Source organism: Nannospalax galili, unplaced genomic scaffold, assembly GCF_000622305.1.
Source record: "Nannospalax galili isolate Female #2095 unplaced genomic scaffold, S.galili_v1.0 scaffold488, whole genome shotgun sequence".
In the NCBI taxonomy this organism is placed as follows: domain Eukaryota; kingdom Metazoa; phylum Chordata; class Mammalia; order Rodentia; family Spalacidae; genus Nannospalax; species Nannospalax galili.
In genome coordinates this window covers 1853454-1867441 of record NW_008360316.1, presented here as the reverse complement: position 1 = coordinate 1867441, position 13988 = coordinate 1853454, and the positions used below count along the sequence as shown (strand labels likewise).

The window sequence follows — 13988 nt, the reverse complement described above, 5'->3', positions numbered from 1 at the left end:
GTTAATGAAAAAATCCACCGAACTGTCTTTGATAACAACAATTAATAATTAATTTGAGTGCTCTCTCTCCTCCCCCCCCCACATACACACATACACACCCACACACACACACACACACACACACACACACACACACACACACACATATTTACTTCATCAAGCACAACTCTTTTGATCAGTATTATGCTTCCTGATACCTAGTGAGAATTTACATTTGGGGATACAATATTATAATAAGCATCTAGCAGCTTTCATCTACTTACTGTTAACAGCTGCCTGAAGCAATTTATTAAGAAAGCACCTTAACAGGAAGAGCTTAAGACTCTTACCATTGTTGGAGGATACAGGGAGGAAGAGTCATTAACATAAATGAATTTATTTTCCAGAAAGAGAATCTTCCCAGTTCCTTACAAAGTAAGAGTTGACATTTAAAAAAATATTTTATTCATTATTTTTAATTTATGTGTATGAGTGTATTGCCTACATGTATGTGAGTGCACCCATTTCGTGCAATGCTGCAGAGGTCAGAAGAGGGCTTCGGATTCCCGTGGAACTAGAGTTAAGGACGGTTCATAGCCACCATGTGGGTGCTGGGAATTGAACCTGGGTCCTCTGCAAGAACAGTCAGTGCTCTTAACCGCTGAGCCATCTCTCCAGCCCCAACATAAATGAATTTTTTATGTGTATGAGAAAGAGAGGGAGGGAAGGAAGAAGGCTCACGCATACATGAGGCCGTCAGTAAACAAGTTCTGGGTTTTAGTTTTCTCTTTCCACTGTGGGTTGCAGGGATTGAACTTAGTTGGTCAGGCTTGTGCTTCAGGAAGTCTCAAGTACATTCTGCCAGTCTAGATTAAACTCCTGCTACCTGACTTTTACAAACAGGAATTCTCTCCATTCTACCTTATGGCACCTGAACTGTTTGTAATGACCATTTCAAATATTATGTAACACCAAGTAATCATCAATTTTCTTTAAATTTTTACATTAGCTACAGAATTAATAAATCACGTAAAAGACTATAGTATCTTTTTCAAATTAAAATTTGAATACACTTCTAGTATTCAGTATTTGTGGACCTATTTGATTACAACACAGTTTTTAAAGAGGCTTTACTATTCATGACAAAATTCAGCTCAAGCAAAAAATTAAAACTAGATATATATATATGAATCTTATGTGGTAACACCAATTTTTGTTGTCTACATTAAACACACTACATTTAAACAAACTGATAACTATGTATATAATCATTAATTCACTCTCACTTTTATCACAGCATACTTTAGTAACTATTCAAATGGCCAACTCTAATTACTTTTATATTACAGCATCTCACAAATGTTAAAATCCATGACTGATATTTACATAGTCACAAGTGGCTTCTTGGAGAACATATAGTTAAAGAATACAGTAGATGGCATTCTTTGGGGATTTTGTTTTGTTTGGGGGTGGGGGAGATACTGGGGCCTGAACCCCTTAGGACTAAGCAGGTGTTCTACCACTGAGCTATACACTCGGACCCCACATTGCATTCTTGGCAAAGTGACAAAATGTGCCGCCAGCAGTAAAAGACAACCAACACTATGTGCTCCCTGGTTTGGTGCACTCAGAAAACAACATCCCTTCCAATCAAATAAATAAATAGCTTGAGAAAAATCAGACAAACTCAAATCTTCCACTGTATAAAAAACAAGCCTGCATACTTCAAAGATATATCATTAAAGATAAGATGAAGGAACATTCCACAACAAAACATTCTTGTCTATCATGGATAGGTTCTTTTATTTACAAAGACTATTATTGGTAACAATTGGCAAAATCTCAATCAATTATAGGATACAATCTTGTGTTAATTTGATAAATGAATTGTGTTCCGCAGAAAAGTGTCTCTTGGAATATGCACTGATATGATAGAGCAACAGGGCTTCATACTTACTTATAACTGGTTAAAGAAAAATCTCTCTCTCTCTCTCCCTGCCCCACATATACACATATATATATAATTAAAAAGACAATAAAGCAAATATGGAAAAGTGCTAACAGTTTAAGGAAGTTAGATGCCATAATGTCTATATAGTGTTTTGGTACTATTCTTGCAACTTTAAATTTTCAAACAATTTGAATTGTTTCAAAAAACTTTTTAAATGTATACATTATTTAGTACTCTGGTTTGTAATATACAGTTTTAAAAATCATTATACAGTACATTAACTTTTAACATCCCAATTTAATTCCATTTAAAGATTTCAACAAATTTATCTTTCAGCAGATCTATCACCCTTTCCTCCAAATTATTCTAAACCCAATTCCCTACGCTTTCATTCTGGTCTCCTTTGCCTTTTTCGGCTGAAAAGTCAAGTTTCCAAAAGCCTTTTAGGAAAGTTATTTCATCAGTCCTAGTCTCCCAGGTGTATTTGCAGACCCCCAATCTTAGGATAGCATTTAATCACTATATGTAACAGATGTCTCCTTCAGTAGCTTCCTTTTTATCTAGTTAGGAATAACCTTTCTGGTTTTTTGTATGTTTTTGAGATAGGTCTCACTATGTGGCCCTGATAGGCCTGAACTTGCTATGTAGACCAGCTGGTCTCAAATTCAGAGACCCACCTGCCTCTCCTTCCCAAGTGCTGGGATTAAAGGGGTGTGCCATAACATGGGGTAGGAAGGCTCTATATCTAATTGGTTAAATTTCTTTTTAAGCCATAAATGAATGTTTGATTTTATTAATATATGCTTCTGTTATATCAAATAAAGTGGCATGTAATTGTTCATTTTCATCTATAAAATGCTGCTTACCATTTAAAATGCCCTACGTTCAATCCACAGTTCCACAAAATAACTAACTAAACAAATATATTAAAAAATTAAGCAATTGCTCAGTTGGGTCTACCTATGGGCTCTATTTCTGTTCCACTGATCTATGTACCTGTTCTGCTAATACCATCTATATAAATGTGGTGAAATAACTCGTTTTTCAATGTATAATGCATTGCACCTCTCTAGCTAGGTTTCCCAAAAACATTTTATGAGACTATAGTATAACACAACTAGAATACTGACATTGATACAGTCCTCTGATCTTATTCAGAGTTTCCATTTTGTATGTGTGTTCTTTATAACTTTATCACTCATATAGATTCATGTATCCACCAGCCAGTAGTTTTAAAAACACACTGATGGCTAATGACGATTAGTATCTTTTCATGTGTCAATCTGCCATCTGTATATTACCCTCAATAAAATTATCCCACATACCTGTTGCCCATCACCTGATAACTGAACTGTTTTCTTTCTCCTGTTGAGTTTTGAGAGTTCCTTCTACATACTGTTCCTTATATACATTCTTCACAGTAATGTAGTCTGCAAATATTTTCTTCCAATTACTAACTTCTCTTTTCATCCTCTTTACATGGACTTTCTCAACGGCAATTTTTTTTTTTTTTTAATTTGCTAGGGTCTTATTCATCAACTTACCTTTTCATGGATTATGTTTTTGTAGTTCAGTGTTTGCATGGCCCTAGATCTAAACATTTCTTTCATATTTTTTCTGACAGTTTTATACTTTTGTGTTTTATATTTAAGTCTATAATCCATTTCTGTACTTTTTCATATGGTGTGATGTTAGGTTGAGGTGCTACTTTTTGTCTATGACTGTTCAATGATCTAATATCCATTATTGAAAAAGCTATCCTTCTTCCACTAAAATGGTTTTTTGTCCATTGCCAAAAATCAACTGGAGTCAGGCTTGGTGGCACATGACTTTAATTCCAGCACTTAGGAGGCAGAGGCAGGCAGATTTCTGTGAGTTCAAGGCCAGCCTGGTCTACAAAGTGAATTCCAGGCCAGCTGGGGCTACAGGGAGAGACTGTCTCAAAAAAAAAAAAAAAAAAAAAAAAAAAAAAAAGAGGCTAAGGTTATAGTTCTGTGGCAGGGCAGCTGCTTAGCATTTAAAATGCCCTACGTTCAATCCACAGTTCCACAAGATAACTAACTAAACAAATATATTAAAAAATTAAGCAATTGCTCAGTTGGGTCTACCTATGGGTTCTATTTCTGTTCCACTGATCTATGTACCTGTTCTGCTAATACCATACAGTATTGAGTACTGTTAGCTACACAGTCAGCCTTCATAATCAGTGAAGCAATTCCTCCTTGTTTTATCTTTCTTTGCCAAGACTATTTTAGCTATTCTAGAATTTTTTTTTTTTTTTTTTTTTTTGGTCTTTTTGAGACAGGGTCTCCCTGTAGCCCCACTACACTGTCCTGGAACTCACTATGTAGACCAGGCTGGCCTTGAACTCACAGAGATCTACCTGCCTCTGCCTCCTGAGTGCTGGGATTAAAGGCGTGCACCACTATGAATTTTAAAATAAGTTTTTCTACATCTTCAAAAATCCTTCCTGATTTTAATAGGTAATTATGTTAAAATAATAGCACAATTTGAGATATCTTTACTGTGTTGGTTTCCAATCTATGAATCCAATCTATGAATAGAATATATTCCACTCAGTTTATATAAATCTTCTATCATTAGTGTTTCATAATATTCAGTTTACAGATCTTGTACATTTCTTTTTTATTTTATAATGCATGAGTGTTTTGCATGTATGTGTGTAAGTGTACCACATGCATGTAATATTGACAAAGGTCAGAAGAGGGTGTCAGACCCCTGGAACTAGAGTTACGAATAACTGTTAGCCACCATGTGGGTACTAGGAACTGAACCTAGGTCCTTTGCAAGAGCAGTCAATGCTCTTACCCACTGAGCCATCTCTCCAACCAACATGTTTTTAAATATTACTACAACAACAACAACTACTATTCCTCCTCCTCCTCCTCCCCCTCCCCCTCCTCCGCCTCTACTACTCTGTGTGTATATGTGTGTGTGTGTGTGCGGGTGTGTGCACCTCATCCCCCAGTGCAGGTCAGGTGTTAGAGGACAACTTGAGGGAGTCAGTCTTTCACCATGAAGTATGTTTGCAGCTGTTCTTTATCACAATGTGGTAATTCCACTCATTCCTAATATGCTGAGTGATTTTTATCAGGACTAGGCATTAGATTTTGTAAAATGCTTTTCCCTTCTAACTGATATGATCTTGTGATTTTTCTTATATACCATGCTAATACGAAGGAATTTTGAGGGGTTTTGTTTGTTGTATTCTGCTTTGGGAGTTTTTAGAGACAGGGTCTTGCTATTTAACTCAGGCTGGTTGCAAACTCATAACAATTCTCCTGTCTCAGTCTTCCAAGTGCTGGGATTACAGGTGGGAGCTACCACACCCAATTCAATTTGGAATACTTGAGAGAGGCTGGGAATGTACATGCCATGGTGGTCATGTAGAAGCCAAAGGGCGCCATGAAGGACTGGTTCTCGCCTACCATGTGGGTTCTGGGGGTTGAACTCAGATTGCCAGACTTGGTGGCAAGTGTCCTTATTTGCTGAGCCACGTTTTGAGCCAATCCTCAATTTGGAATATTTTTTAAAAGAAATATTTACTAAAAGGTCAAACAACTATCTGAAATACTGAATTTGATCAGTCAAATGAAGTGTTTGGTGATTTCTTTATTAAAGAAAGATCTTAATTTGCCTCACCTTTAGACCTAATGTCTTACCTGACTGATCCATCATCAACAAATTATATTAAGTTTTGTTTTCGAGACAGGACCTCATTAAGTAGCTCTGGTGACCTGGAACTCACTATGTAGACCAGGTTGGCCTTGAACTCAAAGAGACCCACTGCCTGTACTTCCCAAGCGCTGGGATTAAAGGCATATGCCCAAGAAGAAAGTACCTTAATTTCATCAGATGTTGTAAAAATTTTAATGATGGCAAAGTATTTCTCAAACCTAATACCCTTAGTTAATGGAAGCTATTGCAATGTTGACTGCATACAATTACCAACTATCTAATGATGTGAGGTTTTATTATAATTATTACTGTGGGGGGGCAGTGAGTGCCATAGCACATGTGTAGAAATCAGAGGACAACTTTGTGGACTCAGTTCTCTCCTTCCACCTTTACATGGATTCTGGGAATCAAAGACAGGTTGCCAGGCTTGTGCAGCAACTTCCTGCTGAGCCACCTTGCTGGCCCTGATATGATTTTACACTGGGTAGTTTTAGGGAAAACCACTCATTTGCCACAGTATTTTCATTATTTAAGTTATATGGAATTTTAACATCAGAAAACCCCCTCCTCCCCTGTTTGTTTTGGGACAGGGTCTCATATAGCCTTGGCTAACTTCAAACTTGCTATGAAGCAGAGAATGACCCTGATCTTGATCTTCCTGCCTCTAAGTGTTGGATTATAAGTATGAGCTATCACATCTCCAGGCAGAAAATCTCTTAATTGGTTTTCTTTAGATGCATACTGTACTTACCTTTCGAAGTTCAACTGTCACTTCATTTCTGTGTCTTCGCATTGTCTAAAAAGAAAATTAAACATTACATAAGCATAAGACTATATACTGATAATCTACAAATTAATGTCTCCTTTGAGGCAAGTATTTTAGAACAAATTGAACCTTGATGATTAAGACTGACCCATTTATTTATTTACTTTGTTTTTGAGGCAGGGTCTCACTATGTAGCCCAGGCTGCCTGTGAACTCCAAATCTCCCTTCTTCAGCTTCTTAAGTGCTAAGATCACAGGCATATGCTACTGCACCAGATGACCAGTTCTTTTTATGATCAATTGTAACTGTCTAAAGAGCTGACAATATGTTGCTTAATTCTGTGTGAGGTGTGAAGGAGCTTGGCTACTGGCTCTTTATCCTAACTGCATCCAGATTCTTTTGTGGAAAGCTATATCCTCTCCTCCACTGTGTATAGTCTTTAGGAATCTAAATTGCTGCAAATACAGAAGGAATAGTGCACAAAACGAATTAGACACCATGACCAAGTGGGCTTAATTCCCAAATACAAGGTTAGTTCTATATTTGAAAACAATTGGGAACCATACTAATAGACTACAGAAGCTGTTATTAAACAATGCAAATAAAGTATGACAAAATTCTACACCCATTCTTAACAAAAACATTCAGAAAAATAGCAAGAGGAAAACTTCAAATCAAAAGAAGTACAAAAAAACCCCCCAACTATTGTTAACATTATACTTGACAGCACAAGTCTGAGTACTGCCCCCTAAGACTGAGAACAAGATAAAGATTTCACTTATCACAATTCTTATTCAACATAATGCTAGAAGTTCTTGGCAGTAAAATAAGTTAATAGAAGAAAGGAAAAGGAATAAAAAATAAGATGCAATAAAATAATCTGTCCCTATTTATAGACAGCATGATTGTCTATACAGAAAATCCCAAAGAACCTATCAAAAAACTTCTAGATTTAACTAGTAAGTTTACTAAGGTCACAAAATAACAAGAGTATTTGAAACACAGCCATAAGGACCTGTGTCTGGATCAGCACCCCCATAAGAAGGTGGGTATGGCTGCAAGGTGGGTGTGGCTGCTTGCACCTGTAACCCCAGCACTGGGGGACAGGGGAATGGAGACAAGAGGATCACTGGTTCTTGCTGGCCACCAACATAGCTGAAAAACATCAGGCTCCAGGCTCAGTAAAAGACCCTGTCTTAAGGAAATATGGTGGACGACAAAGAGGGCACCCAAAGTCCTCCTCTGGCCTCCATAAGAACTCGTGCAACCCCTACATGCACACACAGGTACATAGGCATGGCCCTGCTGGGCAAAATGGAGATTATGACAAGATGATGGTAATCAAATCAAGCTGGATCCTCATAATCTAATATACGTGGCAGGACTTGTATGTATAAATTACACAATACAGTTGAAATGTGATAGAGATAGCTCAGTGGGTAAAGTGCTTGCCATGCAAGCATGAGGACCTGAGTTCAGATCCTTAGAACCACACAAAGCCAGACACAGCAGGGTGCACAGCTGTAATGCCTGTACTCCTATAGAAGATGGGAAGCAAAAGGCATGAGAATCCCCAGAACTCTCAGGCCAGTTAGCCTAGTATATGCAGCAGCAAAGAACAAAAGACCCTGTCTCTAACAAAATGGAAGGTGAGGACTAATATCCACACCTGTGCCATGGTCTCTCCCCCTCTCCTCCCCTCCCCTCCTGTCTCAAACAAAGTAGAAGGTAAGGACCAATATCCACACCTGTTCCGTGGCGCCCCCCCCGCCTCAAACTTAAAAAAATTAAGAATTTAAAAAGATCCAATGACTATACAAATGCAAAATATAATGTCTTCATGGATTCACAGGCTGAACTTGGTAAAGATGCTGGTTCTTCCCATACTCACACACAGGTTATAAACAATTCATATCCGAAGCCCTAGGGTTGTCTTCCGTCCATGACATGCACACCTACACCTACACAAACACGCACAAATAAATAAATATAACGAAAAGCTTATGACAATACCAAATGCTGTCAAGGTGCAGGTGTTTCTTTCATACATTGCTGAGGAATGTAAAATAGAATGACAATTTAAAAAACAAGTTGACAGCTTCTTAAACTAAACATGCAGCTGTCATAGGATCCAGAACCTGTTCTAAGCTTTTTCATTCTATCCTAGTAGAATGAAAACTTACTCTCATAAGAAACCTATACACATAAGTTTACAACAGCTTTACTTCTAATAGACAACGCTTGAAAACAAACCATATCTTTCACAGCTTAAACTGTGATACATTTATACCCTGGAACATGACTCTATAGCCAACATCAAATGCATTAAAAAAACAGATGGTGGGGCTGGAGAGATGGCTCAGTGGTTAAGAGCACTGACTGCTCTTGCAGAGAACCCGGGTTCGATTCCCAGCACCGACATGGCGGCTACGAATACACATAAAATGAAAATGATAAATAAAAAATTGTTTTAAAAAACCTTTAAAAAAATAAAAAGGACAGGTGGTAAGATTAAAAGACCACAGACTAATGTTATGGTTTGGATACATGTCCCTCAAAGGTTTGGTCCCTGGCCTGCAGTGTTACTGGGAATTTTAGAAGTCTGTAAGGAGTGAAGTCTTGTGGGAAGAAGTTCAGTCATTAGGTGTGGCCCTTGGAGGAGATACTGGGATCCCTGGCCCCTTCCTACCTCTCTTTGCTTACTGGCTGCCATGAATGTATTTTTCTTACACTCTCACTATGATGTACTGCACTGCCAAGAGACTCTAAGCAACAGCGCCAAGTGAACATTAACTCAACTCTCTGAAACCATAAGCTAAAACATGCTTTTCTTCCTTTAAAGTTGATTATCTGAGGTATTTTATCAAAGTTATTGAAAACAGTAACATAACTTTGAATAACAATTCAAGAGGACTTCAAACTCTTATCAACTAATCTCAATGTACAGACCTTGTGACATTGATTCTGGTTGTCAATTTACTAGATTAAGCTATAGCAAATAGCTGGTAAGCACTAATATCTCAGTGCCTGCAGTACGCACTGAGCTCATACTTCTGAAAGGGAAACCCAGGTGGCTTGGTATTTAATAGGTTGACTGAAATGTGTTTAGGTTTGTCTATGAGAGTGTTTTCAAAGGACACTAGCATTTATGCTGGTGGGCTGAGTAAGAAAGATCGGCCATCTGCATGGGTGGGCACCAGCCAATCAGCTGAGTATCCACGTAAAACAGAAACAAAGGAAGGGAAAATTCTAGCCTAGATCTGGGGCATCCTTCTCCTGCCTTTGAACAGCTCCTCTGGACTTTGCACTCACATTAGCATGCCTTTCCTTGCGGTGTCCCTTTGTGGGCCACAGCTTCAGTGTGAGCCGCACTATTAGCTTTCCTGGTTCTCCAGCCTGCAAACAGCCATTGGGGAACTCCTCAACCTCCAAATCAAATAAGCCAATTTCCCTAACAGATCTCCTCTCATCTGTTTATCTTTATCTCCTATTAGTTCTGCCTCTCTAGAGATCACTAACTAAAATATACCTTATTTAGAAATTTACCAAACAAAATTTTAAAATGTCATCATCTAAAACAAGTGAAACCTGCACACACATTAGAGACAGTTTAAAGGAATTACTATTAGTGCTGAGAGGTTTTTATAGGCTGAAGAAGTATGATTATGATATTGCAGTGATTTTAAGATCTTATATTTTAACATCTTCTAAATAATAAAAACAATAACTTCTAGAAGAAGTTTTGAGAACTCTGCTTTTCTATAACAACTATATTTGGGCTAAAACAGAAAAACAAAAAAACACTACTGAACTCCTAGATGGCAGATGTCTATTGGTAAGGTTAAGCCTGAGGGAAAGTCACAGAAGCTAAGTGAAAAGGGAAGTCTCAAGATAATCACCTGTTACACACTGGGAACAAGAAGTCACCAAAACCCAAGAAAACAGGTAACAGCAAACAGAATCCTAATCAGAAATCAAAATAAATGGCAAGAACAGAAACAAAATGAGCTTCCTCCTTTTGGAGGTGAAATACTAGAACTGTTATAAAATGTAAATCAAGCACAGCAAACATTTCAGGTAAAGAGAAATGGAATTAAAAACATCAGGCTATGAGAAATTATCAGGTCAGGTGTGTTGGCACACCCCTTTAATTCGCACTCTGCTTCATGGAGGCAGAGACAGGTAGATCTCTGTGAGTTTCAGGCCAGCCTGGTATATAGCAAGTTCCAGGTCAGCCAGGGCTATGCAGTTAGAGACTCATTCTCAAAAAAAGAAGGGAGAAGAAAAGTAAAAGGAAAAAAAGAAAGAAATGATCAGAAGATAGTTTTGAAAAAATAGAAGAACCAAAAAATAATTGTCAAAATGCAGTAATAAAACACAAAAAAATATTCGGGACAGTTTTTATAGATTTGACATACTTTATTTATTATTTTTATTTTATGTGTATGTATGTATTGCCTGTATGTAGGTAAGTGCACCCGTGTTGTGCAATGCCCTCAGAGGAGAGAAGAGACTGTCAGATCCCCTGGAACTGGAGTTACAGACAGTTGTTAGCTACCATGTGGGTGCTGGGATTCAAACCCGGGTCTTCTGCAAGAACAGTCAGTGTTCTTAACTGTTGAGCCATCTCTCCAGCCCCTGACGTAGGTTTTTTTAAAAATATTTTTATTTAGCCGGGCATGGTGGCGCACACCTGTAGTCCTAGCACTTGGGAGGCAGAGCAGGCAGATCTCTGTGAGTTCAAGGCTAGCCTGGTCTACATAGTAAGTTCCAGGACAGCTGAGGCTACAGGGAGACCCTGCTTCAAAAAGACAAAAAAAATTTTAATTTATTATTGTTATTTTATGTGTATGAGTGTTATGCCTGCATGTAGGTAAGTACACCTGTGTCGTGCAATGCCTATGGAGGACAGAAGAGGCTGTCATATCCCCTGGAACTGGAGTTACGGACAGTTGTTAGCTGCCATGTGGGTGCTGGGATTCGAACGCGGGTCTTCTGCAAGAATAGTCAGTGTTAACCTCTAAGCCATCTCTCCAGCCCCAATTTGATGTAGTTTAAACAAGGCTTTATGAACTTTAAGATAAGTCAGAAGAAGGCCTGTGAAATGGCTTAGCAGGTAAAGGCACTTACCACATGTTCAATCCGCAGAAACCACATGTTGGAAGAACTATTACCCTCAAGTTGTCCTCTGACTACCACACATATGCACATGCACATGCACATGCAGTGCGCACGCGTGCACACGCACAAACACAAATAAATATATGCAAATCTTTTTTGACAGTTCCGAAGAAACTAGCAATAAGGAGTTAGGTACAGAGGTACATGCCTAAAACCCCAGCACTCTGAGGGATGAAGCAGGAGTATCCCAAGTTCAAGGGCAATGTGGGCTATATACTAAGATTCTATAGAAAGGGAAAAGGGGAAGGGAAAGGGAAGAGAGGAGAAAGAGGGACAAGAGGGAAGGAGGAAAGGAGGAACAAATAGGAACTAAAAAAGGCAATAATGATAAATACAGAGAAAAAAACAGAAGGTTCAGTAAGTTTTTAAAAACTCATGGTTAGTCAAGATTCAGAAAGATAAGGACAATACAAAATTTGAAGAAATAAGGGCTAAAAATTTTCTAGAACTAAAGAAAAAAATGAAACCCATATTCCAGTCCAATGAACTCCAAGTGCAAAAACAAAAATTAATGCACACCTGGATATATCACAGTACAACTGCAGAGGAAAGGGGAAAGAAGTCCTAAAAGCAGCCAGGTAAGTCAAGCTGCCTGCAAAGGGCAGCCCAGGATTGTATGTGCTTGTAAGTGGGCTTTAGAGATGCTTCTACTTTATTATCTAGTTTATTAATAGACGTTAATATGCTTTTCCTTCCTAAAGCTTTCAGTAAATCAATGATTTCAGAACCACTTAATAAAGATATCCTCAATGGTTTGGGCATTACTGTATTTTTTTTAATATTTTTAAAAATTTAATTTATTTGGTTTTAGTTTTTTAAATTTTATTTATTATTTTTAACTTATGTGTATGAGTGCATTGCCTGCATGTATGTGAATGCACCCATGTCGTGCAATGCCACAGAGGTCAGAAGAGGGTGCTGGAGTCCTCTGCAAGAGCAGTCAGTGCTCTTAACCGCTGAGCCATCTCTCCAGGCCCACATTACTGTATTTGTAAAACTGATAATTTACTAAAAATTTTGCCTTTCTAAATATTTTATTTATTTTTATTTTATGTGTACAAATATTTTGACTGCATGTGTGTAAGTGCACTTGTGTCATGTAATGCCAGTGGAGGTCAAAAGAGGGCATCAGACTCCCCTGAAACTGGAGTTGAAGACAACTGGTAGCCACCATGTGGGTCCTCTGCAAGAGCAGCCAGTGCTCGTAACCACTGAACCATCTCTTCAGTCCCTAAAATTTTACCTTTTAAAAAAAATTTTATTTTTACTATTTTTATTTTATGTGTATAAGCCTACATGTATGTAAGTGCACCCATGTTGTTCAATGCCTGCAGAGGTCAGAAGAGGGTGCTGGAATCCCCTGTAACTGGAGTTACAGACAGTTGCTAGTTGCCATGTGGGTTTTAGGAACAGAACCTGGGTCGTCTGTAAGAGCAGCCAGTGCCCTTAGCCACCGGGCCATCTCTCCAGCCCCGTTTTACCTTTTTAAAAACACTGGCCCGTAACAGAAACTGTTAAAAACAAAAGCCTCACCTCACTTTACAAATCCACGCTCACTGATATCACAAAATCTTGGGTAGTTGTGGGATACCAGAAGCCTCTGACAATTCCAGCCTAAAAATCTACAATGAAAATGTATCAATAAATTCAGAAAAGTACTAGATTGTAGTGGTGGCTACACAGCTCTAAAAGTTTACTAGAAACCAAACTGGAGCCTAACAATCCATGAGTAAGGGGTGGATTATAAACTACACTTCAATAAACCTATGAAAGTAAAACAAACAAAACCCACTCACAATATAGACATTTACACTATAATTGTTCTTTGGGCTATAAAGCATTTAAGGAAAGGAAATTAGGAGACAAATCAGTTTCTGAGATACAATTTGGCTTTGTAACTGTGTAAGGACACAAAACTACCCTCTCTAATAGTGATACAGTTGAGAACTACTGCTCTGGAATAATCTTGTGCTGGTAGCCTTAAAAGACTGCCATCAGGACTCACGTTTCAAGAATACTCAGGACAAACCTGACTTCTGAAAAGTAAGGAACCCATAGGGCAGCGAAACATCAACCCACTGAAAGAATGATTATCTTCAAACTCGGAATAGTAATAAAGAAGGAATGAAGCCAGGTATGGTGGTGCACACTCTTAATCCCAGTACTCAAGAAGCAAAGGCAAGGGGATCGCTATGAGATCCAGGCCAGCTGTGGCTACAGGGAAACCGTGTCTCAAAAAATAAAAAAAAAAAAAGAGAAGGAATGATAGGAATCCAATGATAGTAAATTAATGGATCCAGGCTATCTAATGAGATAATGGACCTTTACAACTACAACTCAGTAACACCATTAAAAAAGCCAATAATCAAAATGGGTATTTCTCAAAGGAAGACAAATGACCAATAGACACGA

At 38.2% G+C, this 13988-nt stretch overlaps 1 protein-coding gene across 2 annotated transcripts in view; it reads right to left on the bottom strand.

Moving 5' to 3' along the window:
• Positions 1–13988, bottom strand: part of Kpna3 (karyopherin subunit alpha 3) — a 68751-nt gene that overhangs the window by 28261 nt on the left and 26502 nt on the right. Inside the window, exons 1-2 of one of the 2 annotated variants that reach the window (XM_029559579.1) lie at positions 8287–8305; positions 6381–6425 (exon numbers count right to left, since the gene is read on the bottom strand). In XM_029559579.1, coding sequence (XP_029415439.1) covers positions 6381–6422 — 42 coding nt within the window. In that variant the 5' untranslated portion in view covers positions 6423–6425; positions 8287–8305. Of the gene's footprint in view, positions 1–6380; positions 6426–8286; positions 8306–13988 lie in introns of those variants that run through there. The other variant, XM_008824972.3, reaches the window with a different exon arrangement.